This window comes from Micropterus salmoides, unplaced genomic scaffold (assembly GCF_014851395.1).
Source record: "Micropterus salmoides isolate LMB-PRFRI ecotype aquatic unplaced genomic scaffold, ASM1485139v1 Ms_hic_scaffold_23, whole genome shotgun sequence".
Classification (NCBI taxonomy): Eukaryota; Metazoa; Chordata; class Actinopteri; order Centrarchiformes; family Centrarchidae; genus Micropterus; species Micropterus salmoides.
Window position 1 is genome coordinate 14096431 of NW_024041484.1, and position 24999 is coordinate 14121429.

General features: G+C 39.8%; 1 protein-coding gene across 1 annotated transcript in view; it reads right to left on the reverse strand.

The window, feature by feature from the left end:
- The window catches only part of adipor2 (adiponectin receptor 2), a 28046-nt gene extending 4016 nt beyond the window's left edge, over positions 1-24030 (reverse strand). Inside the window, exons 1-4 of the mRNA XM_038738463.1 lie at positions 23890-24030; positions 10317-10577; positions 1533-1706; positions 366-537 (exon numbers count right to left, since the gene is read on the reverse strand). Of these exons, the coding sequence (XP_038594391.1) occupies positions 366-537; positions 1533-1706; positions 10317-10400 (430 nt within the window). The 5' untranslated portion in view covers positions 10401-10577; positions 23890-24030. The remainder of the gene's footprint in view (positions 1-365; positions 538-1532; positions 1707-10316; positions 10578-23889) is intronic.
- Between the last annotated feature and the right edge of the window lie 969 nt (positions 24031-24999).

Genomic DNA, 24999 nt, shown 5'->3' on the forward strand with positions numbered 1-24999 from the left:
AACCATGTGGTTCAACACAAATCCAACTCATTCGAAGGTGCTCGCCCAAAATAAACGCACTGGAATTTGAGGAATTGTTTGTTTCTTACACAAACCTGCAGCTCCCAGCTCTTGACATGGCAATGCTTATAAAAGCTAAACAGCCTGGTTTTGCTGCTTGCACGCGTGACAGTTTACATAAGATTTTGCTGTCAAACCTATCTGGTTTAAATGAAGATTAACTAAAGGATAAAAACAAGAACAAGAAACAGATTACAGGAACAAAAAAGTGAAGTGAGTTTTAAGTCCCTTTAAAAAGTAGGATATAAGGCACTAATGTTTGTTAAAATCAGGGTTATAAGAGCATCTGTTTGTGTATGTACTACCTAGCAGATGTGTCCAGATGTTTCCCGTCTCTGTGTGGATTCTGAAGATGCTCCTGAAGCAGGCGCGAAAAGAAGGCATTGGTGGCCTGTGGCCGTGAAGCAGGAAGTCGTTGTCCTTCAGCCAATCGGGGAGCACGTCGTGAGGTATGACACGCCACCGGCCCTCCCACACCTGGTTGGTTAATAAAAATTTTAAAGAAAGGACAAAAACATCACATTTAAGTTTAGAAATAAAAACAACCTGAAGGCTGGGAATGGATGGAAGACGTTAATCAAATTCAAATGTCCTTTATGAGAAGCAGCTGGTTGTTTACTGCATTTCCTTGAAACGGGATGAGTGTTTGTGTGTAAGATGGGAGTACAGTATGTGATCACGAGTGTGTGTAGTGTAGGTGTCGGTGTCAAATGAACAGTATTGGGGTCAAGTGATGTAAATAAATAGACTGAAGTTATGGCAAACAGCCCTGATGGAGAGACCGGAGAGAGAGAGTTTCTCTCCTGTGATTAATTTGCCTAATTTACAACATGTTGGTTGTAATTCAGCTGACTGTGTGTCTGTGTGTTTGAGAATATTAGTCCTAGCTGGTGCACTCAGCTCATAGTGGTCAAGCAGTGTTGTCTTACAAACAGACACTCTTAACTCTTTGTCGGCCTACATTTTCATTAAAAAAAAAAAAAAAAAAAAAGGTTTCTGGCAAAGTAAATGGCAGAAGAAGAAACCAAGAATGTGCTTACTTTTCCACTCTCACTCTCAATCTACACTTATCAGCAGAAAACAGCTTGATTTCTGCCATGTATTTTGGATATTTTCCAGTTTGGATTGTGGCTCGTGAAACACGTTCAGCTTAAGAGATAAAGTAGAACATAAAAAAATAAAACCCAAGCATATGAAGTTTGCTCAGGACACAAAAAGCTCAGTTTTTATGGTTTTAATGGTGTCTTTTTATTATGTGGTTTTATTGAGTCCTGATGTAAAACTGCCTCGGTAAAACAAACATGGCTCTAGAAGATTAACAAATTTAGCGGTGGCGGAGGAATTAAAGGTGGGGCGGCTCCAAAACGTCTGTGTAGATAAGATGAGGGGCAAAATGCAGCAGAAACGCATGAAAACATTTTAACTATAACCTAATACACACATGCACCTGTGTGTGTGTGTGTGTTTATTACCTTGTGTACAAACTCCTCCATCCTCTCCATGGCATGGTGAGCCTGCAGCAGCGGAGTCATTCCCATGAAACCTTCATCACTGCTCTTCTCATCCTCCTTCTCCTCCTCCTCTTCTTCTCTTCTTCTGTCATCTTCTTCATTTATTCTTTTCTCCTCGTAGCACTCTGGGACACTCTGGAAAGAAAAGAAACATAGTTAGGACGGAGGGATTTTTAGAGGGATTTTTAGAGGACAGGTTGTTTAATGACACCTTTTCTCTTGTTCGAACAAAGAGGTAAAATAATATTTAGGTTTAATTACTTGGGGCATGTCAGCTTAATTAGATGAAAGAAGTGAAGTGTGATTGAGGGGGTGATCTTTATTTGATCAAATTGATTTTGCCACAAGTAAGTGATACCCACTTCAGAAATGTGTCATTGACACTACTCATGTGACATTATGGATCCCATGTGCGACAAACAAACGCGGATTCAACAGGTGGAATATGACGACCATAAGTCATGTTGCTCTTGTGTCCTGTTGAGGACATTTATGTTGTGTTGTTGTTTAGTTGTGTCTGTATTTGTATGTGTAGTGAAAAGGGAGATCTTTCAGCTTCAGGATTAATTACATCGAAGATACTGTCACTGTAACGGCGTGTATGCTGCAAGGTGTGATTATTGAACTGCCTTCAGGGTGCGCACGTTTTCCCACATCAACCAATCTTCTCACACTTCACAAATTAAAATAATTACAGAGACCATAATAAAATGTCTTAAAGCGGTGGTTCATCATGACCCCCTGTAATAGGTTTAATATGTATTAACCTATGAGCGACTTTGTGTAGTTTATAACTAATTTAGCAACCTAACCAGTATTTCACAAGAAAATACCAATGATTATAGAAAATAGCCAAACCTATCACATTAATCATCTCATGACCTCTCAGATTTATCTAGTGAACTCTGAACTGGGCTGTCTTAAAGAGTCTATATAAACATAAACAAGTGCACACACAGACTGAGAAGTGAATTAATAGTGATCACAACACTAGGATTTGGGTTTCTTGTCTTAATATATAATTATGAATTAAAACAAGCAAAAAAATAATTTAAACACAGTACATTTTTAGGAAAAAAGAGCCAATGTTTGATTGAACAGATGTCGACAGAGTTTGTCTAATCTTCAACAAGACAGTGGGAATTCAATCGAACACAATAGCAGTTAAAGCTGGGGAGCCAGACACAGAATTAATATGGCTAGTGCTTTGTGATAAATACAGTCATCCATCATAACTGACACACACACACACACACACACGCGCAGTGATGCTGTGTGGATCCAGGTGGATAAAAGTGATAATGTGCTGGCATACAAAAAAAAAAACGCACGTAAACACAAAAGATGTATTTCTTTAAAATGTCAACATAGACACGCAATCTTCACCGAACACACACACGCCGTGTTCAGCTGAAAGGAAGTGATTAGAAAAGATGTGCAGCGAGACAGATATAGACAAGAGAACAAGAAAACTGCAGAAAGAGAGAGATGTCCTGTTGTATATATAATGCATGACTAACCCATTTTTAGAGAGACCCACCAGCAAAATACAGTCCGACTGCATGGTCCCTCCTTTTTGCGAGTGTGTGTATTGACCATGATGCCTCTTAGACGTTTACGTTTCTCACATTGTCAAAGTCTGTAGACAGTCAACACTTTCAGATTCCTAAAGTCTGACTTTGTTGGTCTTACATCTGCCCATGTTTATGTGAGTGAATGATGAGTAGATTGCGCTTAATCATCTATGAGGACGAATCTCAGTCCGCTGCTGTGTATAGTAAGAGAGGTACACACACACAGTTTCAATCACACCAGACGGTGAGCAACTGTAAAACCACATTCGTGTGTGTGTGTGTGTGTGGTGTGTGTGTGGTGTGTGTGTGTGTGTGTGTGTGTGTGTGCGTGCGTGTGTGTGTGCGTGCGTGTGTGTGTGCGCCAGTGATGGAGTATACTATGTGTGCAGGGGGTATCTGGAACAATTAATCAAAATTTTATCAAAATCACAATATAGCACGATATTTGTTAAAGGTGACGTGTGAAAATACAATGTTAAATTAAATACTGTCATGTTGCAGAGATGTCCTGGCCTACACATAATGTTCTAGAGACTTGAGAAAACATCTTTGTTTGGTACAGATCCCCACAAAAACCACACCAGAATTCATTTTGATATGTTTTTCAGTGAAAATGAGAATGATTATGTAAAAAGCATCATTCCTGCTACTATCGCAAATCATATCGCCATTACAATATCGAGTCAAAATAATCTCAATTAGATGTTCTTTTAAATCGTTCAGCCCTACACACCAGACACATAACATCCCCACTGCCATTTCACACAATGCATACAGGGCATCTACAGCACTGTAATAGTAAATACTTTCTGGACAGACTGGAATAGGGGACAGTGTGTCATTCATTAACACATACATTACGAAGAAGACATCAACGTAGATAAAGAGAGAGGTGGAGATGGATGGGAAGCATTTAGCCTACAACCTGCACATTTAAGTGATTTATGATCCAGAAACCACCTTTGTACTGAACCACTTCAGCTGTTAGGTCACTCTGTGAGGTTGTGTGCTTGCCTCTTTCTCTGAATCTCAATGTTATCACATGACCAAGACCTAATTACATTCTTGGGTGTAAAGGAATGATAAAAATCGATGCAACAGACCCAGAGATATTGTGTTCTTTATCTAATTCCACATGTTCATCTTCGTTGTCAAAAGCTGGTGCTTTCATTACCTCACAAAAAGAGGAAATGACCGGTGGCCAGCTGGAGAGACAGAGAAGGAACCGCTTTTCTCCTGTGAAACATCTGTTCTCCTGCACTAAACTCAATCCAGGCAGTGAAAGCTGCAGTGTTGAGGTTTAGCAGCAGGTGATGCAGAGGGTTTGGCTGTCAACTGCTCAGTAACCTGATAACAAGGACAGGAGGGCTGTAAGAGAGAAGTAGGTTAAGGTTCTTGGAAATGTGGGCTATCCCTAACAAGCTAATGGGCTTCCATTCAGACCCTCAACACACACACACACACACACCTTGGACGAATGCAATATGTCTGCCACACGTGACTCAACGTCAGTCAGGAACCAATCATTAAGATGGAGGTGACAGAGTCAAATTTCGGTGTGTGTGTGTGTGTGTGTGTGTGTGTGTGTGTGTGTGTGTGTGTGTGTGTGTGTGTGTGTGTGTGTGTGTGTGTGTGTGTGTGTGTGTTTAAAGATATGATCCTCTTCCTCGGCTCTGAAAGCTCACCGAACAGCTCACCATGTATGACTACAACAACTGGAGGTCAGCGCAGGCCAGGCCGGTCTGACAAATTGCCACATTAGCCATTGTACCCATTTTTAGAGAAATAATTTCCTAGGAAATGCCAAAAGGGAAATATTTATAGCTCCGGAAATTGATTTAAAAGATGTGATAACATCTTCAAGCTGTTAAAACAGTAGCTTGTCTACCAAAATAAACATTTGGTTTAGGGGCAGTTTGGAGGAATCTTACTAAGTATACTTACTAATCTCACACTGTCCATTTCTGCTTTGGGCTTGTGAACCTTTATGGCTGTAATGACTTTAATAACCTACATCATACTCAAATCTACCACTGACTGCTGAAAAATAAGGGGACATTCAGAGAAACGATGTAGACAACTAGGTCTGCAACCAATGACTACTAATTATTGATTAATCTGACAGTCATTTGGTCAGTTAATTGTTTGGTCTATTAAATTCCCAAAAGTGAAAAAAGTTAATTTTGTCCAACAAACAGTCCAGCCTTATTGGTGCATGGCATTTACATCCTGTGTTTTGACACCACAATTACATGATCAAGTTATTTTAATAAATCCGTTTTATCTGTCCTCATGTCAGTGTGTAGGTAAAGGAAGATTGAATGTTGTTTATCTTCTGTGGAATAAAAAGTTCATACATACTAATGATGTTTTTTGAGTGTTAATTTACCAAATTTACAAAACCCTGAAATATTCTTGTGCACAGTTAAAATAATATTTATTTGTGAAGCAACTTTTATAGTACAGAATGCAGCTCACTGTGCTTCACAAGGACTGAGAGAGAGACAGACAAAAAAAAAAAAGGATATTAGTTATAAAAACCAGTTCATGATGGTTAAAAACTTTAAAAACAATCTAAAGATGATCAACATGGGAATGTTTGTTCAATTTTCATGTGTTTAAGGTGTCTCAAAAGCTTATTTCATTAATATTTATTCTGACCTCTCCAGTATATGTTTTGTAAGTGACTTGTGAATTTTGTTTTTAGACCTTTTTCAGCACCGTCATTCTGATCTGGTTTTAATGAATATACAGTAAAGATTTAGCGTGACACAACAACTACAGTTGGAAAGCCAGATGATGGATAAAGCACCCACAAAAATCATCCACGAAGCGTGTGTTTGAAGGACAAAGGCAAGAACAACAACAACGCCACAGAGACTTCAAACGCAAACACATAAGCGCAAGCTAAGCAGCTCATCTCGAATGATAAACAGACAGGAGAACAAGAAGGGAGCGAGGAAATCCCTCGAGACGCCGGTCTGCTCAGTGATAAATGAGCCCCTAAAGACCAATCTCTCCCACTGTCTCACACACTTAAACAAAAAAAACCATATCCAACTCCCCACAGACTCATTAAACAATCTGCATGTAGACCCGGCTAATGACTTTTCACCTGACTAAAGACTGAAATGCAGTGTGTATGTGTTGTGTGAGGCTCTAAATTAGTTAGAAGAAGATAAGTTAGAAGATATGACTGAGAAGTGAGGGGAAACATTTGAGGGAAAAGCTCCGTCTTCCAGTGAAACATGGAACTTTAGACTCAATGTAAACAAAGACACATGATGGCAGTTTAGGAGAGGTCAGAATCAAGGAAACGGCTGCCAGCCAACAGGAATACAGCTGAAACCCTATGGACCAATGACAGCAGAGTCTGGACTTAGAGCTGGACTAAAGAGGCAAGACCTCACCCTTGTACACTGTAACCCCTGCACAGCGCAGATGGAGAGCTTCGACATGTGACTCACACATGCAGAGTGCTCTCTCGGGGCCGTAACAATTCGGACAAGACGCCAAACCCTCAAAAACAGACAGTATGTTCCAAACGCACACTCATGCCAGACTCTAAAAAAACGACACTGTGCTCAGGCTGCCACAAGACAAACTGTTCTCTCTGTTCTCTCTGTTCTCTCCCCTGACCATGAGGAGTGCATGAAAAATCTGCATTAGCATGGCAACAGATTTTCAAATAGTTTGAGGGCTTAAATCAAGGATCTTTGTTTTTTTTAAAGCCACTTAAAAGTTGTTGTTGTTTCTTTCTTGCATCATTGGATCAGGGATGTATTACAAGATCTGGATAACAGACTCAAAGATGGTGCCTCTTCACTCCAATAATTTCCCACCTGGTGCATACACCAAAAAGCTTCTAGCTTTCGGGTAAACTTCCGTTGTACGCGTTCTGAATATGTGCAGTAGCGTTTCTCCCGCTGGCCCCACCTGCAAGTTCCCGCTCGGCCCGTGGACTTTACATTGTGATTGCGACCCTGATTTTTTAAAATCGCTGTTCTCAGCTCTTTTACAAAAATAAAATCATGGATTCAATTTTCTTAACAGAAAGAGTCATAATTGTCCTGGTTTGCAGTTTGAGGTGTCCCATCAACAGTTTACTCTTTTATAACTGTGATCTATGGGGAAAAAAATGCTTTTTGGGCTGCAGGGGAATTTTTCGCTGCAATCCTGTGAGCGGCCACTGAGCAAAATTGGGAGCCAGACTCAGCAGCGGACCCAAATATCCAGGTATCATTTTGTTGATTTTTCTCCGAGGGTTTAAAACATTATGATAATAGTAATGCTACAATGACTGAAGGACTGTGATCGTAGACGCCAGGTACAGTAAGTGAAACTGAATGTCGACTCTGAGGCTGGGAGTCGATGCATGAAAGCAATAAAAACAAAGTGAGGATGTGCAGAGGACTCAAGGTCCAAAATCTCAAGCATTGTTCACTGTTTATTGGTATTTCCCTTGTTTTGTTATTGGTGGCTGAAGTTTGTGTGAGTAGTAAATTTCCGCAGCTTGTTTTGTCGGCTGACAAAACCCCGTCTCATTCATCTGAGTGTACAGTAAGTATGTTTGAGGAGCTTGTTTACAGATAACTATCTGTTGTCTCGGTATTGTCGGACATCTGACTACAGAAGTATGGACAAACTCCTTTAAAGGGCGGGATAACATAATCAGACTTTATTGGGTTCTATAGCCTATATTTAGTTCTCAGCAGGATCTTTTCTCCACTCTCCTGAAAATCTAATTTCATTAGTAGCATTAGCACAAACTTTCAATTGAAACCATTTTGCCTAACAGCTATTGCCATCTAAAATCTTAATTACCTAAATTGAATTAAACAATCTGTAAAAGACACCCAATTGAACTTTAATGGCACTGAAAGTTTGGCACTGAAAAGAGGAATCATTATGACAAGTTTTAAGTGGTACCGTCTGTTTAAAGCCATTCTGAGCACCAAATTACCATATCAAATGTCTCATATTAAAGTATGAGGCTGATATTGTTGGCAGTTAAAGAGCTATTGTTTTGAAGCTGTAGGGTGTGATCAGGAAGACACACAAATACCAGAATGTCATGGGGACAAGTTCAAAAGTGTCTGAAAAACAGGAAAAATGCACAGTGTTTTAAAAAAGAAATCATCCCTGTAGCTTTTAAAATAAAAAAAGACTGTCAAACTAAGAGACAGAGAGGTGATGGCAGACAGGATGTGTGAAGCAAACCCCAAAGCTATACCACACACACTCACAAATACATTTCCAGACATGCACTACCATCCAGAATACTATGAAAAGTCAAAGCGACGGCCTGTGGGGGTGTTAAGACAGTCTACCCTGGCTGGTCGGGGTAGGGGGCCCCTCGCGGCCTCTCAGGTATCAGTGTTGTGTTACACATACAAGCAATCACAATGCGCACACACGCACCTTATTGTGTTTCAGACTGGCCCCTGTGCTGATCGCCTTTCACACTGAACGACAGCCCGCCAGCTTTGTCTGTACACACACGCGCGCACATACGCCCACAGTCAGAAGTAACACAAGTGCTGCCTCTGACATCGCGCGTCTGGCACGACTGATCAGTTCGCTAGGTTGCCTTCATGGGGATGCTAATCACACAGATTTTTTGGCTGCGTTTGCCACATAACAGGCCTATTTTTAGAGGCAGTGAATCTTGCACACGTTCAACATGCACATCATTTTCCGACTTAAGCGCGGCGCTAAAAACATCAGGCGAGGCTGAGCCAACCCTCTCAAAATGCACTGTTAATTACTACAGGACAGAATGACTCATCATCGAGTTTGAAAAAGCCTCGAAGGTGGGGAGGGTGTTGATAATAAGTAAAAGTGGCGGAGGTTGAAAAGCTTGGTAAACTGCCTCATGATCAGACTGTACAAAGTCAAGTTCCAAGAACCTGCTGGGAAAACCTGAGAAACTTGTTAAAGAATGCTTCACCTGCGTCACACCTGAGCAAATATAGGCAAACTGGGATCAACTGGGACTGAGGGATTCATTTCAAGCTCTTTTTACAGTTTCTTTTTTTTTACTTTCTGCTTTGCATTGAAGCGCCGTTCATTGGAAGTGATAATGTGTCATTTTATGACTCTTCCATGTTTACATACTTGTACGTATGTTTTACCCTCAAGGATAATTCATCTGTTAAGAAAATTCCAGTAGAACCAAACACCCCTTTGCAGTACTGTGGTGTATAACATATGTGCATTTGACCATTACAGTTTAAAATAATACTCTGCAGCTGGAGAGAGGCACGGACACCACAGTACAAACATTCACATGTTGTCCCCAAACCTTGCAAAGCTAAAATTTAAATCTTCATCTGTTAACTTTAAAATCGTTCCTTTTCCAAGCAAGGTCAGATTATCTTCCAATGTTTAATTAACTCTTGAGTTTAGTGTACTTTTTGATCTGTGGAAACATATCAGGTCTTCAAAGGGAAACTGGTGCTAAAACAGGCTGTGTGCGAGTGATTAAACCACAATGTCTTCAAATCAATATGAAACTCAAAAGATTCAAACCTACTGACCCTTCCTCAGTCGGAAGCCGTGCGCTGGCAATTGTCTCCAAGTCGAAGCACAACTTTCAAAGCCATAAAGAATATCCAATACACATATCTTTCAAACTTTTCAATGCTTGTTCCTCCTCTACACAGTGTATGCTGCATAACAGGTCTACTGTTGTCAAAAGACCGCCTAATTAGTCCAAAAGATGACAATATTGCAGTGCCTTTTTAAAGTAGCACAGCCACGAGTATTACTGAGTGGACACCTCACTGAGCCACAGAGTAAACAAACGTTTTTATTAATAAAGTAAAAAATGTGCAAGAATATTTTCCATAGACATCCACTTATCCATTTTCAAATCTAAAACGAAAACGCTCCAGAATTCCCGCAGTGACCGAGAACTTTAAGCCCCGCTTACATTGCAACTGTTAAAGTTGACTCAGATTTTAATTTGGGGAATTAAAAAAAACAAAACACTCCAGTATATAGCTTATGTTTAAGACGTTGACGTTCAGCATCAGTTACAGAACATTATACTTCCCTGCTAACAACATCTATTTAATTATTAATGTGAGGGTGTGTGTTTTCATAGTTCTCCTGTGTGACCAGTTGACCCATACCGTGCCACAGGTGTGTTTCTGTGCTGGATACTCACCCCATTGTGTGAGGGGCACTCTGAGGTGCTAAGGTGGCTGGTTGAACCTGAGTTGAGCGTGTCTCCTTTCGCCCGGGGACTCATGGGATCCGCAGGCGTGCTGTCTTTTGTGTTTTCAATGAGGTTTGTTCTGTGGCGAAGCACAAAGGCAGGGCCCTCAGCCCCGGTCGTCTCTCCTCCGTCCAGCTTGAAACGCTGGACCGCTCTCCAAGGAAATAAGATTCAAGTTGACTAAATCCGGGTGAGACCAGACTGATTGGACTAAACAGGAACATGTGGACCAGAGAGAGGGGTAGAAAGTGAGGAAGAAAGAGAAGATGGGGGAAAGGAAAAAAAAAAAAGTCAGCCTCCATGATTTTGATTATCCTCAAATTTGAAATTACGGTAATAAAATCCAGTGAAAACAAAACAGAAGAAAGTACCCAGACATCAGAGTTGTTAAAAAACATATTATTACACCATGAACAGTAACAATACAATACTGTGCAGCAGTTCCCCAAACATTAAAAAATCCAAGTGCCAATATTATAACCAATAAATGTCGAATCTTACTTTAAATCCTGAGCAATTAAGTACAGTAAACATCATAGCCAAAGCATTAACAAGTCTTATATGTTGTGTGGGCCAGACTAAAAATAAAATACGCAATCTAGTAGATAAAAGTTCAAATCCCTTACAAGACAAACTATTCTGCAGATCCATCAATGTCCCCACTGCAGTTCATTCATTCAAAGCAGTTCTGCATTAGAGATAAAGATGGTGTTATTTATCTCTGTCATCGTTGACGTTACCTGTGGTATTAAGGCATTAAAATACTGGATCTACTAACACCGTCAGCCAATTAGGAGCTGCCAACTTGCTGTCATTGTGAGTTGCTTAGAGACGAGAGGTGTCAAGGACAGGAACAAGATATTCACACACTACAGGAAGTAGATGTGTCCCATCATGAGAACTTACAATCGCCTTTTCTTCATCTTTCTCCATGCACTTCACCGTTTCTTTACGCAGTTTGACTTCTGCTTTACAGGGAAATATTGTACAACACTATTCTTTTCAAATACCAGTTTGTCAAACGGTGTAATAAGAATAAACAGGCTCATGACCTAGACCCATTCATATCTGCAGGACTTTACAGCTGCTTGTTTCCAAACACTCACACAAACCAAATCGTTAATGTTCCATAAATGATGATAACTGCAGCTGCACATTAATTTTACCCCGCTGAGATAGTGATTCTCTCCGTGTGTCTCACCCTCTCAAACAAACACACACAGCGCTCAAGAGGGGCCAAGTCAATGTGAACATGACCCTGAGCACTGGACCACTTAATTTAAAACAAACCTGAGCAGAATCTGTGTTGATCCACCCTATAGCATGTAATTAATTTGTAATACGGTAGTGTAAACATGTACACACACACACAGAATATGTAAAAAAACAATCAACACAATTTCTGGATGTGACAAATGCTGGCTAAGTATGACTGGAAGACCAAAACAGAGCAATTATGGTTTCATATTTAGTTAGTGTGGACAATGGACATATATAAGTTACATACCCACATAATGGTTAAGGAGAATGTAAAGATCCAAAGTAATATAATCCCTACAACTACTCTGTAATGATAATTTAAACAGCCCTACAACCCTAAGCAGTCCTAAAAGTAAGACTAACTAAATGTTATTAGGAAACACACCGCTCTTTGAGGAGTTATGACGAATCCACAACATACTAGCTAATTAGCATTACTACAATTATTTAGTGAAATGTGTTTATTAATGGTGGAATTAAAAAAGTATTCAAAAAGTAAAAGTGAAAACCCTCATTCCTGAGGTTGGCAAATAGGCACATACTATGGCAACGGCAGCAGTGTTGCACTGTAAATAGCTGTGTGTTGTGAGTGCATATACGTGTGGTTTTTCCTCTGAATGATGATTATTACAGAGGGAAACGGTAAAACCAAAGCTTGTAGCTGTGAAAGAACATTGCCACGCTATAAACAAAGACGGGCAAGGTGAAGAGACAAGAAACGAAAGACTACACAGAAGAAAAAAAGGGCAGAGAAACTCATTACAAGAGCTATTGGAAAAATACAGTTTCACCACCCAATGACATTGACCAACAGAAAAGTACCGCTATTCTGTGCTGCGAAGATGAGGAAGAAGACTATTTGAGCTGAACTGATATGCCTGGCCTGTGGGCAGGCCCCCTGATCGAAATCAAACACTTACACTACACTACACTCGTTGTCCAATCAATCTCCAATTCCTCCCTCCTCTTTCTCCCCAATCGACTATTTCTGAAAATTACATCAAGGCTCTTTTTGAGTAACTGCACCCTCATTTTCTGTTATGATGAGAAGTGAGATTTCATGCTGGGCCCTTATTAGCTAGGGAATAAGAGGAATAAACTACTTTTGATGTGGGTTTTTATTGCAACTAGAGTCAATTCACAAGGTAACGGTGTTATGGCCTGATTGCCACACAAGAACAAACTGCTCTCCTGACAATTGAAATAGCTGAGACGTTTTGTTCTGTGTGGGTCAATTAAGAGTCTGGAAGCAGTGGAAGACGGGGGGGGGGGGGGGATTAAAGAGACCACACGTGACCACCTTACTCTCCACACACACACACACACACACACACACACACACACACACACACACACACACACACACACACACACACACACACACACACACACACACACACACACACACACACACACACACACACACACAGTGTTAAGAATGGTCAGTTTCCTACAGTTTCATAGGAATGGGCAACTACCTCATAGTGTGTCAGTCTTTGCAATTTCCACTTTTTTAGAGCGTTCACACTTTCAATACTGAAACCAGAAACAAACTCAGATACCACACTGATGAAGGCGAGATAGCCAAAAATATCTGGTGAGGTAATTAAAGAAAAGTTTACTGGATGAGAGATGTGCAACGTTTTTTATTTTCTTCTGGATATTTGCGACAGTAGCTGTTTGAGCGATTGTCTTCTACAGTCGTGTTATTTTCAACGGGGGGAAGTCAAAAACATATAAGACAGACTGGGTTCTCACAGTAGCAGAACAGACACAACAGACTGACCCCATAGTGAGATAAACAGGCTCATTCTGATGGAACAGAAGATATAGCGGAAGAAGAGAAAAAATGGATTCACACACAGAAACCAAATGGGGCTTCCCAGGGTCCGTGCCAACTCCAAACGTCAAAGTTTCAGTTCTGAGAGACCAGCTGACACATAATGTCTGTCGACAACAGGATGTAAAATGACTCATCAAGATGTTTTGTGCGGGGTAACAGTATGATCACAATTTTCCTGGTTCATAAAAGCCTTTTAAATGTTGTTGTATAAGCCCGGATTGTTCCCTATTTAAGTCCCTACAATAATTCTCTCCAATATCAGCAACCTCACTGGATTCCTGTTTTAATGCTGAATATTTTATCCTCTTGACATTATGAACCAGCTCTCAGGCTACAACAACAATGTTGTCAATATGTATTATCGTCCTTTAACTGTGGATGCTATTGATTTGACCACCGCAGGTCAATACCAGCAAACGTGTGTGTCCTCTACAGCAACAAAACAGTGTGTAAGTGCTTTGCAGGCCATGTTAGCATGTTTTGAGTTGTCCACTTTAAAACCTTACCAAATGTCATGACAATATATTGATCTTTAAATATTGATGTCAATGATGTGACCCATGAAATTAAGCCCTCTTAGAAATAGGATGGGTTTGAGAGAGGTAAGAATTTTGAAAACAAGGCCAAGGAACAAGGAAACTGGATATCTCTGGGTCATCTGTTTTTGTGTTGATGCTGCTATAATGGGAACATTCTTCAGCTCTGGCTTTGTACTTTCCAGTGCGATTTTTTTTAGTTTACCGTCATATAGCAAATCTTATCTGCGCTGCATGTTAACACACGTTCTTTGTCTGATGTACTGATTCCCAACGCTTTCAGGTTAAGCGCTAGCTTTAAAAACAGGAAGGTGTCCGCTACATTACAGGCTCATGCGGACACTACTGTTATCAAAAAAGGCCATTAATGGGCTTTTGAGGGTATCAAAACCTGTGACCTTATATTCAAAGAACAATCTCTCTCACCACAAGGTCACTCCGACATCCAAATCACTTACATCGGCAGTTTCTTACTGTGATCTTTATGCCTGTTGTGATGTTCATGAAAGGACAAATACATTTTTCTAAATACTTAAAAAGGAGGATTGATACCACTCTTATGTCTGAATAGTAAATTTGAAGCTAGAGCCAGAAGCCAGTTAGCTTAGCTCAAAGACTGACTCAAACAATGAATTGGCATTGGCAGTTTATACAAACATGTTATTTGGTGAACTTTAGAGCTGCTGGTATTTTCTTACCTTTAGACAGAGCCAGCGCAGCTGTTAGCTCTGTTTCCAGTCTATATGCTAAGGGAAGCTAACCGGCTGCAGCTTCATATTTACCAGACAGATAACAGAGTGGTATCAATCTTCTCATCTAACTCTCAGCAAGAAACTGAAGAAGCATATCTTACTAATGTGGCGTATTCATAAGTCATCTTTATATTGGGTATACCAGTAAATAATGTAACATATGAGCTGGTATAAATGGTAATGATGTGTGATGACACGGACCATCTTTAACCATCTTTCACCCACATTTAAGCCACACTGGTTTTCCATCTGTTGGTCCAACACAATAAATATTGGATGGATGGCAATTAAATTTGGTAAAAGGCATTCATCGTCACAGAGGATGAATAATAACTATGATGATCATAAGACCTTATATTTGACGGCATCACTGAGTCTAGATTTCAGTGAGTATAACACTTCATGACATGAAAGGATACATCTATAAGTCAAAGACCAAATTTATTTTTTAACTTAAACTGCACTTTGAGATTATTGGCATCTATACATGCTAACATGCTAAGATCAGCATGCTAACACTCCAGTCTAAACACAATTTATTCATGTACACTATTCCAAGCAGGCATGTGCCCAGCTTTCCCCTCACGCTCGTTGTCCCCATCTTTCTCTTTGTCTCACTCTCACTTCCCCTGTCTCACTTTCTCTCAAACACACCAACACACACACAAGCAGAAGACAGCTGACTTTATTCCAAAGTAGTCATTATCAGTGTAGAGTCATGAAAACATGGCTCCAAAATTCAATCCTGGCAACCGACAGTCAAACCCAACAGGAACTCAGGTGAAAAAAGACTGAGGAAAGAAAGAAATTAACAATAACTGAAAACCAAAGCGAAATGTCAATGGAAATTGATTTTTTTCTCTGTTTTTTTTCTCCTCAAGGGAAAGAGTATGTGGTGAATCTGGGCAGCAGTTCTAAAAATGTGGAAGTGGAATGAAAAACAAGCAAAAAGTACCCATTTCTGGCTCGTAAACTGGACTGGGTACCCACATTAGGTTAAGCGGCCCATCTGCCATGGCTGTGATCGTTTGTACTATAAAATCCCACTTATATCATTTTGTGTAATACATGAGGGGAGCTTTGTCGGGTCGCCTCAGTAATAGTGAATGCTGCCTGAAAACGAGTTAAGGAAGCCAGGGGAGAGAAAATGTGTTTTATGAGGAAGTTTACTGCAGACGAAGTCAGTGGAACAGAAGTGGGTGAAAGTGTAATTTCTTCTAACTAAAGGAGACAGAGAAGGTTTAAAAAAAAAAATGTTATGTTATGTTATGTTAGACAGGAAGTTATTACTCACTAAACCTGCTTTGCAGCATTGTCTGGTTGTGAGACACGCAAATACGCCAGGGTACTGCACAAGTGTGTGGGTGTTTGTGTATTGACACATTTAGGTGTAGGTCATAGACTATTTGAAGGATCGCAGTGTTTTCCTTTACAAATGTAGGACAAAGGTCAAACAGACAGTACAAGTACTGTGTAACTGGTCTATGTACAGAAAGAATATAAAGCCATTTACACACATGTTGGACAATGTTTGAAATCCTGAGTAGTAAGAGAAATTTGGAGAGAAATGAAGACAAGAGAGAGGAAGATTACATGAATAGCTGAGGAAAGACTGATAAGCATGTTTTACAAACATTTAATATTCAGTGAAAGACCCATGTTAAAATCATTTTTGCAAGCTAGAGACCCTTATGAACTTGTTTGACATACCCACAAACAACATTTGCATTCATATCTCTGCAAATATAATCTTTATATAGCAGCTGTTAGACGCTAAGGGGAATCCTAATCAGTGATTTATTCAAGACAGGTGCGCTGGAAAGGACAACATGTTTAAATTTTAAGTCAAATACAAAATTTTGGCTGCAACAGGGATCACATTAGAGAGATCTAGCATATAAAGTCAAACCTATACCTCTTACATTTTCTATATTTAAGCCATTTACTGCACATTACAGTGAGCACACTGCTTAAGATTTACAAAAAATGCTAAAATGCGATTTGGGGAAAAAAATGTTATTGCAATTTTTCTGCCAGATATTGTGATTACAATTCGATTTGCTGTTTTCTTAATTGAAGTTTTGCTAAAAGTTCAATATTCACTGCCAGTCTATTTTTGATCATACAACAACAATAAACAAAGTTAAAACAGACCAAAAAAGAAACAATTAACTACGTAGCCTACTTACTCATAGTAGAAGCACAAAAATCAAGGACAACTGAACAAATAAGCAAAATCTGAACAAGTCGGCAAAATCAGACAGACAAAACGCTCTTATTCTGAAATGCTCCATGTGGATATGTAACGTTAGCCCGCAGAGAGCGCAGCGCAACGGGCTCACAGAGAGATGATATCTGTAGTTGATGGACACAAAATGGCAGATTAACAACGTGTAGGCTAAACGCTCCACTGCTGAAACACTTCAGTGTGAGTTGTTGTCGAACAAAACCGCGGCACAGCCGCTGCCTGTGTCGGTCGGCTGGCGCCATTATCCCACGTTTTCCTCTAGTTTCGTTTGTTGTTGTAAAATGTACACGCCCTGTGCCCGCTCTGATTGGTGAGTAGGACCGTAACAGAAGCATGGCGCGTGTGATTGGCGAGCAGATCTGTCACACAAGGATGACAACGGCATGAATCTGTGACAGTATATCTGCAGTATAATTAACCTACATTTTAATCGCCGTCTTCACGATTGCCTAATCGCGTTCACGATTAATCGTTCATCCCCACAGTATATGATGTTTATCAACTTCCACAGCAATGCTGCAACATCCCTGTTTAACTTGTTTCAATATAGCCTGCAGGTTCTTGTGTTGTGAACGTTGGTGGCTGTCAAGCAACATGCCCTTTTCCCCTACAATGTGTGCTCACTGACTGAGTCACTTCTTCAGAGATGGCCTGTCACCTGCTATGTCATTACTCTCTCTCTCTCCGACACAGCACGAGAGAAAGTTATAAAAAAAATACTGTCACACAGTGCATCCATTGCTCTCCCTTTTATCCCTCACACACACAACATTTGTACTATATGGTGACATTTTTAATCAGAATGATTATAGCAATGACACGACCTAAGATGAACCATAAAAGCAAGGATAATTATAGCTGAAAGGTAGGAGGAAGACAAATTATGGATACATCACTGGAACGGTCTGGACCAAAATTATCATTAAACCTTGATATCATTTGTCTCTAATACAAAGGCTTGCATGCATGCTGTGGTCTCTGGCAATAAAGGGAAAGATGACCTAAGAGAAAACTAAGGAGTGTCAAGTACCACAGCATCTACAAGAAAATGCATGTAATGACTGTGGATCGTTGTATTTTTATTGTATGCATTTACTTTGTAAATGTTCAGTTAAAAATACTTTATTTTAATGAAATACAAAGTCAAAGTTAATGCTTAAAATAATAAAGATATTTTGTTATCTAAACATTTTGACTTTTTTTTTCCATATTGGAATTGAAACAAGGAGTAGATAAGAACCAGAACCTCTAGGAAGAATCGTATTAGACAAAATTCAACTGATATCCAACCCTACTAACGACTATGACTGAGCTTTTCCATGACCTCGCTGCTGTTTCAGGTTAAACAGACCCTCAATAGTCAACAGGAGACAGAGTCAGTTTAAAATCAGAGAAAACAGGTTTACTGGTCTTTTTTTTTTTTTACTCATAAACTTTTTTGCTAGCAAGGGTTTTCACAACCTGACAGTCAGCTAAAAGACAACAGGGAGGCTTATTGCGCATCGACCATGTTTATTTAAATTTTAACCAAACGTTTGACATATTAAAAAAATATATATCGTAGGGTTTTGGATGGATCATTGGGTACTTCCTGAATGTACAGAAGACCATCACTACGTAAGATAATGCTTATGAGAATAAAGACAAGAACATTCACAAATGTGTCTCAATCTCTACTTGTTATAATTAAGAACATTTTAATAAAAAGTGCTGTTGCTATTTAGCTCTTCTAATTTAATATATCAGAACTAGATGTGAATGTGCTACATTGAAATTATGGCAGATTATGTGTAAAATAAAATACACATGCTTATTCTCGCTCACTCTCTCTGTTTACAGATGGCTGAAAAAGTTGCACCTTCCAGTAGCAAATATTTATTGATGTGCAATTGTTTACATGTTCACTTTTTGAGACTGTAATCAATTTTATTAATATAATCCATTTAGGAAACGGTTTTATAGCCCACATACATACCAGCTTTCAATATCAGCCTGTTCTAAGTGTAGTTTATACAGTAAAGGGGTCTACTATCCAAATCATTCTTAAAATCAAAATACTGGCTCATAAATCGGCTCTTTTTCACTTTAATATCAGCATCGGCCCCCAAAAACCTATATCAGTCGGGCTCTAGTAAATTGTTACTGTTTTGTGAACTAAGGTGTCCTGCTATCCATGCACTATTTTTTAAAGTTGGAGACATTTTCTTCCCACAAAAATTGGATTAGTCACTTCGGAGTCAAACTCTCTCATTTGGTGGTGCCCTTCACATTTTTATGGCGCTTTATGCAGTGTGTGTTCATGTGGCGGGGGGTGTGGGGTGTGAATAGGCCTCCCTTTGTATTCGGGGCAGCTTTACAATGATCCAAACCTGCTGTTTGAGACCACATGACTGCTTTTACTGTTCACTGGGTCTATCTGGTCTTAACGAGACCTGCACTTAAACATAGCCACACGCATACACACCCACCCTACCATAATATTACTGAAAACACACATTTCATTCTCTGTCTCCATGCTGCTACACCTAAAAGTTAGTCAGTGAAAATAATTGTATAATTTGATTTAACCGTTGGCGGCTTCACATGGGTGGGGTTTGCTTTATGAGAAAATTAATGAGAGACACTTCAGAATATTTGCAAGCCAGTTTAGCATGTTTTTCTATGTCAAAACAATATATATATATATTGTCTATGTAAGTGTGTGTCTCCTGGTGACCGCTCACTCCTGGTACAACAGTGAGTTACTGATGCGGGTGCCAGCAGTCTTATGACAGACAGATAAACAAAGAGAACCAGTGTTGAGTGAACCACACACAAGCACATGCACGCCCTTTTCCTCTCATTCACAGTATACACAAACAGGCAGCCACATTGCACACTTACTACCAAGTATACACACTCACGTCTGCCCGACATGGTGGGAGGTGGTTTTACCAGAGAAATATTCCACAGGTATGCCACAGGCTAAAACTATGTGTCCCCACAACACCCTGTTCCTAAGACATTCCTACTTTCATCAGAAGATTAGAGAAAAATACCATGACAGATTACACATACATACATAAGCACAGATGATATGTTAGCGAGACATTCAGGTGTCCTTCTCCAGAGGAGATGGAGTGATTCGTCATAGCCAACGATTTGGTTTGATGTGAAACAAACTCATAACCCTTGTAACACTCTGTCATACTTATTTTCAACAATTTCAACAAACCCTTTTTAAAAGCGGTTGCTTGCCCAAAAGAGCAGGTACCAAAATCCTTATAGGCAAGTCATGCCACTCCCCATAGAGTTATATTGAGGATGTGATTGAGAGCCAAAATACATCCACCAACAAATACAAAAAAAAAGACCTATTTTCACCTCTAGAAAAGAAAAGTGCTCTCATAATCACAGAAAGTGCCATAGATGCATGTGCAAAGGCAGAAAGATCCACATAAAAACACGGTGGCACTGCGTGTTACTTTACCAAGTTATCAACTCTTCAGTTGTTGGTGATGAAGGCTAAAAAATCTATCTGATTGCAGAGTTTGACTTAACCCCACTTAGGTAAAGCAGAGAATCGATGAATATATCAAATTGTCCTGTAAAATGTGTAAATGTTCCACTATACAATGCCTAGGCTAACATTAACACAGGTTAAATCCTGTCCAAAGATATTAAGACACTGTTCCTAGTCTCTAAATTGTACTGAACCACCAACCATCTGAAAACAGAGCAGACACAGACCACAAGGTCAGTGGTGTGCTGTTGGCTCTGCCGGTTAATACAGTGCAACCAAATGCAGTGGTTTTCAAGCACTGGGTGGTAATGCAAAGGTGCGTTGCACAAGGATAAAAATAGGTCCCCTAAATGTTCTGAAGAAGGAACCTAAAGCTATGAACTATATTAAGACATCAGTGCCTTCTGTCTCTGCAACATGAGACAGGTTGAACAAAACACACAAGGGTCAAAACCATAGGCTATTTTGTTAGCTAACTCTACGATTTAGCTGTAGGCAGAGGTCACCAAAATCATTTTATTCAGATTACTGTTACATAGAGAGAAAAACATATTATTTCTGTTAATGCCATTTATGCTCAGTGATTGGGGCGTAAGCAATTGGGAACCTCCGGGTCTGAAAAGTGATACCAATGTGGTGTCAGCAAGCGGCAGCTCCACTGGTTGCAAAAATAAGTCCGATTGCATTGGATTTAATGACAAAATGACCCTACTTCTCAGCTGATTTATTCCCTCAGTAAACACTTTCCAAATGAGTTTATGGTCTGAAGCGTTAGTTTTAAGTCTTCTTCAATACAGCATGGTGTTCATTTTGTGATAATGGTCCCATTTACAGGAAAAATGACAATAAAGCAGGTTATGATTTAGGTTGTGGCTGTCTTGTGATCGTCAAGTCTCTACCATGGTGACCTGTCAATCAGGACAGAGGCAACTCGTTTCTGCGCTGTTGAAAAAGCTTTTTAGGAGTCAGCTGTTCAATTTTCCGGTTAGAACATTTTGTTTTAAGTCTGTTTTTTCACTCGCCAAAATTAGCATCCCGGTTAATATCACAGATAACGTTAATTACGGCTGCAACCAAGGTAGCTAGCGCCACCCTCTTGTCTAAATATGGTCACATCAGGTCACTTCTGGTTTCAAAATGCCAAACTAGAGGCTTCAAAACACTAGTCCACAAACCAATGGGTGACATCATCGTGACTTATTTTATACAGTCTATGGGCGTAAGATGCTTCTAGTGACAGGCTAATTTAGCTGGGTGTAATGCAAATGTTGTTATGTGCGTACATGTTCAAAGACAAACCATTTGAGAGAAAGGCGTGTTTTGTTCTTTTTGTTTTGTACACCTCACACACACGCACACACAACTAGCCCTGTTTTGATATTTTGGGGGGGGGGGGGGGGGGGGGCACAAATGGAGACAAGAAGAGGAATATTAAAGAAAGAGAGCAGCAGCTACTCTGTCTTATGATCAATCAATTTTGCACTGACAGTTCTCTACTATTCTTAGCAGCTATGTTTAGCTGCTCTCCTCTCCTGCCTGGCACACTGTCAAAGACTGACTTCATTATACATTAAATTCTCTAGAGAGTTGTACTTCCAGTAAAAAATATGACGTACAGCTTAATAGCCACAACTACAAAGGGCGAGACGCGATGCACACATCAGCTCAAGCGATGGAAGTTCTGAGTTCATTATTTGTATAATTGCAAATCAATATCTTCCAACAGGAAATGACAGCAAATTTCCTGGTTAGATGAATCAGATAAATGAAACTCTATGCGGTTAACATACTGTGGGTACTTGATTTTTTTATAGAACACTGTTGTTTTGCATAAAATAAAATAAAAAAAATCGGAATTGCATCCCTATATGGGCTTTGACACAGAAGTACATCGACATGCTCTTAATTATATTTTACAGATCACAAACTTAAGTTTTTTTCTGAGCCTGTTAAGTTTTACACTTTGAAAACCCAAAGGGTCAAACTGCAAGATTAAAAATGCAGAGTAGGTTTCAACACAAATACCAGCTACGACACTGCTCCATGAAATATCCATGGGATAATCTTGAGCTGGGGGGATGACTAGGAGGGCTTTTGAACATATAAAGTTCGGGTTCAAGACAAATAGGCTATCAGCAACACAGCCCATAAAATATTTATAATATGACATCATGCTTTGTGGCAAACAGTACAGAAAATGGGATGGGCACACAGCAAGTACTGCTGTGTGCCCATCCCATTTTCTGTTCTATGTCTATGTATCAGCAGCCCTTTTCACAGAAATCCTAATTTATTTGGTTAAAAAGTGAATATTGGCTGGAAAATACTGAATATACTAGCTTCTTCGCAGAGCAAATGTTCAATAAAACTGCTTTAAAAAAAAAACGTACTATGGCTTACTGTGTGAAATATGTGTTAAGCCCCCACAGACTTACATAAAGCAGAGGGATTGGGCTCAGATCAAGTCTTTGAAGTTCAAACACAGAAAAGCAACTTATATCTTCCTTATGAACATTATTTGGTTATGAAATAATTACAGCATAGTCCAAAGGGTAGATTATACAGAAAGCAGTCCTGATGTGAAACACTCATAACATAGCTGGATACCAAAATAAACCAAGCTGAGGCAAAACAGGACTGTCAAGTATTTAAATAAATTTGCTTTTACGACAATATAGGCTCTCTCAACCATTCTAATCCAAAAACAAGTGCGCAACCATGGCAGCGATTTCATCCACACTCTACTAACGTTATGCTCTAAACTCACACAGAGCTCAGAGGAGTCAACACAACACTGGCGAGCAAGCAAGACAAAGAAACCCCAAACTCCAGCCAGACAACCTCCTTCTTGACAGCGCCAATCTGTAAAATACTTCCAACTCAGGCCACACACAAAGGAGCGTTTGTATTTGTTTGACTTAAACTGTTGCAAAAATGTTTCACCTTACATCTAACCCAGGCTGTGTTAAGAAGCAGACTGCTGCCCATCGACAGACTATGATGGTTTGTTTACACCGAGCTAGCGAGCTGGCTAGTCAGCTAACACCAGCTGCTACAAGCAAGAAAACTCTGTAACAGAGCTTGTGTTTATTTTGACAGCTTACCACGTCGACCTAACACACGATATACCGCCTCCATATGAGTGATAACGCCTCGTAAACAGAGAGTATACCTGTGCTTTCTCGCTGGCTAGCAAATTATGCTGCTCTCTGTTGTTTTGACAGCCAGAATTAGCTGGATAGCAAAGCTGCTAGCTGGCAGGTTACATTCAGATAGGCGCTAACGTTACGCTAGGAAAAGTCCTGGGTGAATTTAACAGCCTGAAACAAAATAGAACAAGGATAACAACCAATTGAGGCCAGTGTCAGCTGTATTACTCACCTGGTCCTGATGTCTCAGGCGGAATCCGTCCTTTGGGTCGTGTAACACTGTTAACAGAGAGTTAAGTTGGCTGCTCTGCTCCTCTCTCACGTTACTCTCAACGGTGACTGATTCTGGCTAGACCAGACTGGACTAGGCGACGTCGGAGGGAGGCAATCACTGCGTGACGCCGCTCGCGTGACGGCCGATAGCCAATCAGATTGCACAACGAAGAATAAACCGACCAGTCACTGACGATCAGGAACAGGAAGAGACATTATAGAGATTAAGCGACATTGTTGTAGTTTTTAAACTGTTGTGGCAAATTATGTGCCAGAAAAGTGTGTTAAATCAGTGGATATAGCAACATTTGTGAGCTGAAACAAATATCTGAGATAGGTTATGAAATATGATGTGAGTTGTGTCACTGTATTTAAATTCAATTCTGTTTTAGTTGTGTAGCCAGCAGTGTTTCAGTTGGAAACTTGTTTTGCAGCTGCCATGTGGAAATAGAGTAACTTTCAACAATGTTTGGTCATTCAAAGACCAACAATCGAGCAAGTTGTTTAATTTTTAAAATGTCAAAAAAAGGAAAGAAAGATTACCACCCCAACACCCAAAGTGTTGTCTTCAAATTGCATCATCCTGTGTCATCCAATAGTCCAGATATTTGATTCATAATTATATAGTCAGAGAAAAACAGTAACTCCTGACATTTAAGAAATGGTCTGAATGCAAATATTTGGGATTTTACTTAATATACGACTTAAACGATTGATCAAAATGGCAAATCTTCAGTTCATCAATTCATTTATTCAATTGTTTCAGGATTAGACGCCTATGTTATAAATGCAGTGTCTTAAAAGTTTTTCTGTATCTGTATTAATATTATTAGTAATGTTCAATAGTAATTTTTGCAGACAGGGCCTCACCATATGTGACCAACAATTATACAAAAACAGGTGCTGGTGGTGTGACAGTTCAGCTCCACCCCCACATGTCTGAGATTTTTGGATCACCTGCTCTCTTCCCACTCTGCTCCCCTGACCTGAGATGTACACATCCAGGGGTGTACCATGCCACAACACACTCAGACACACCCTGCTGCACTGCAATTAAGATTGCATGATT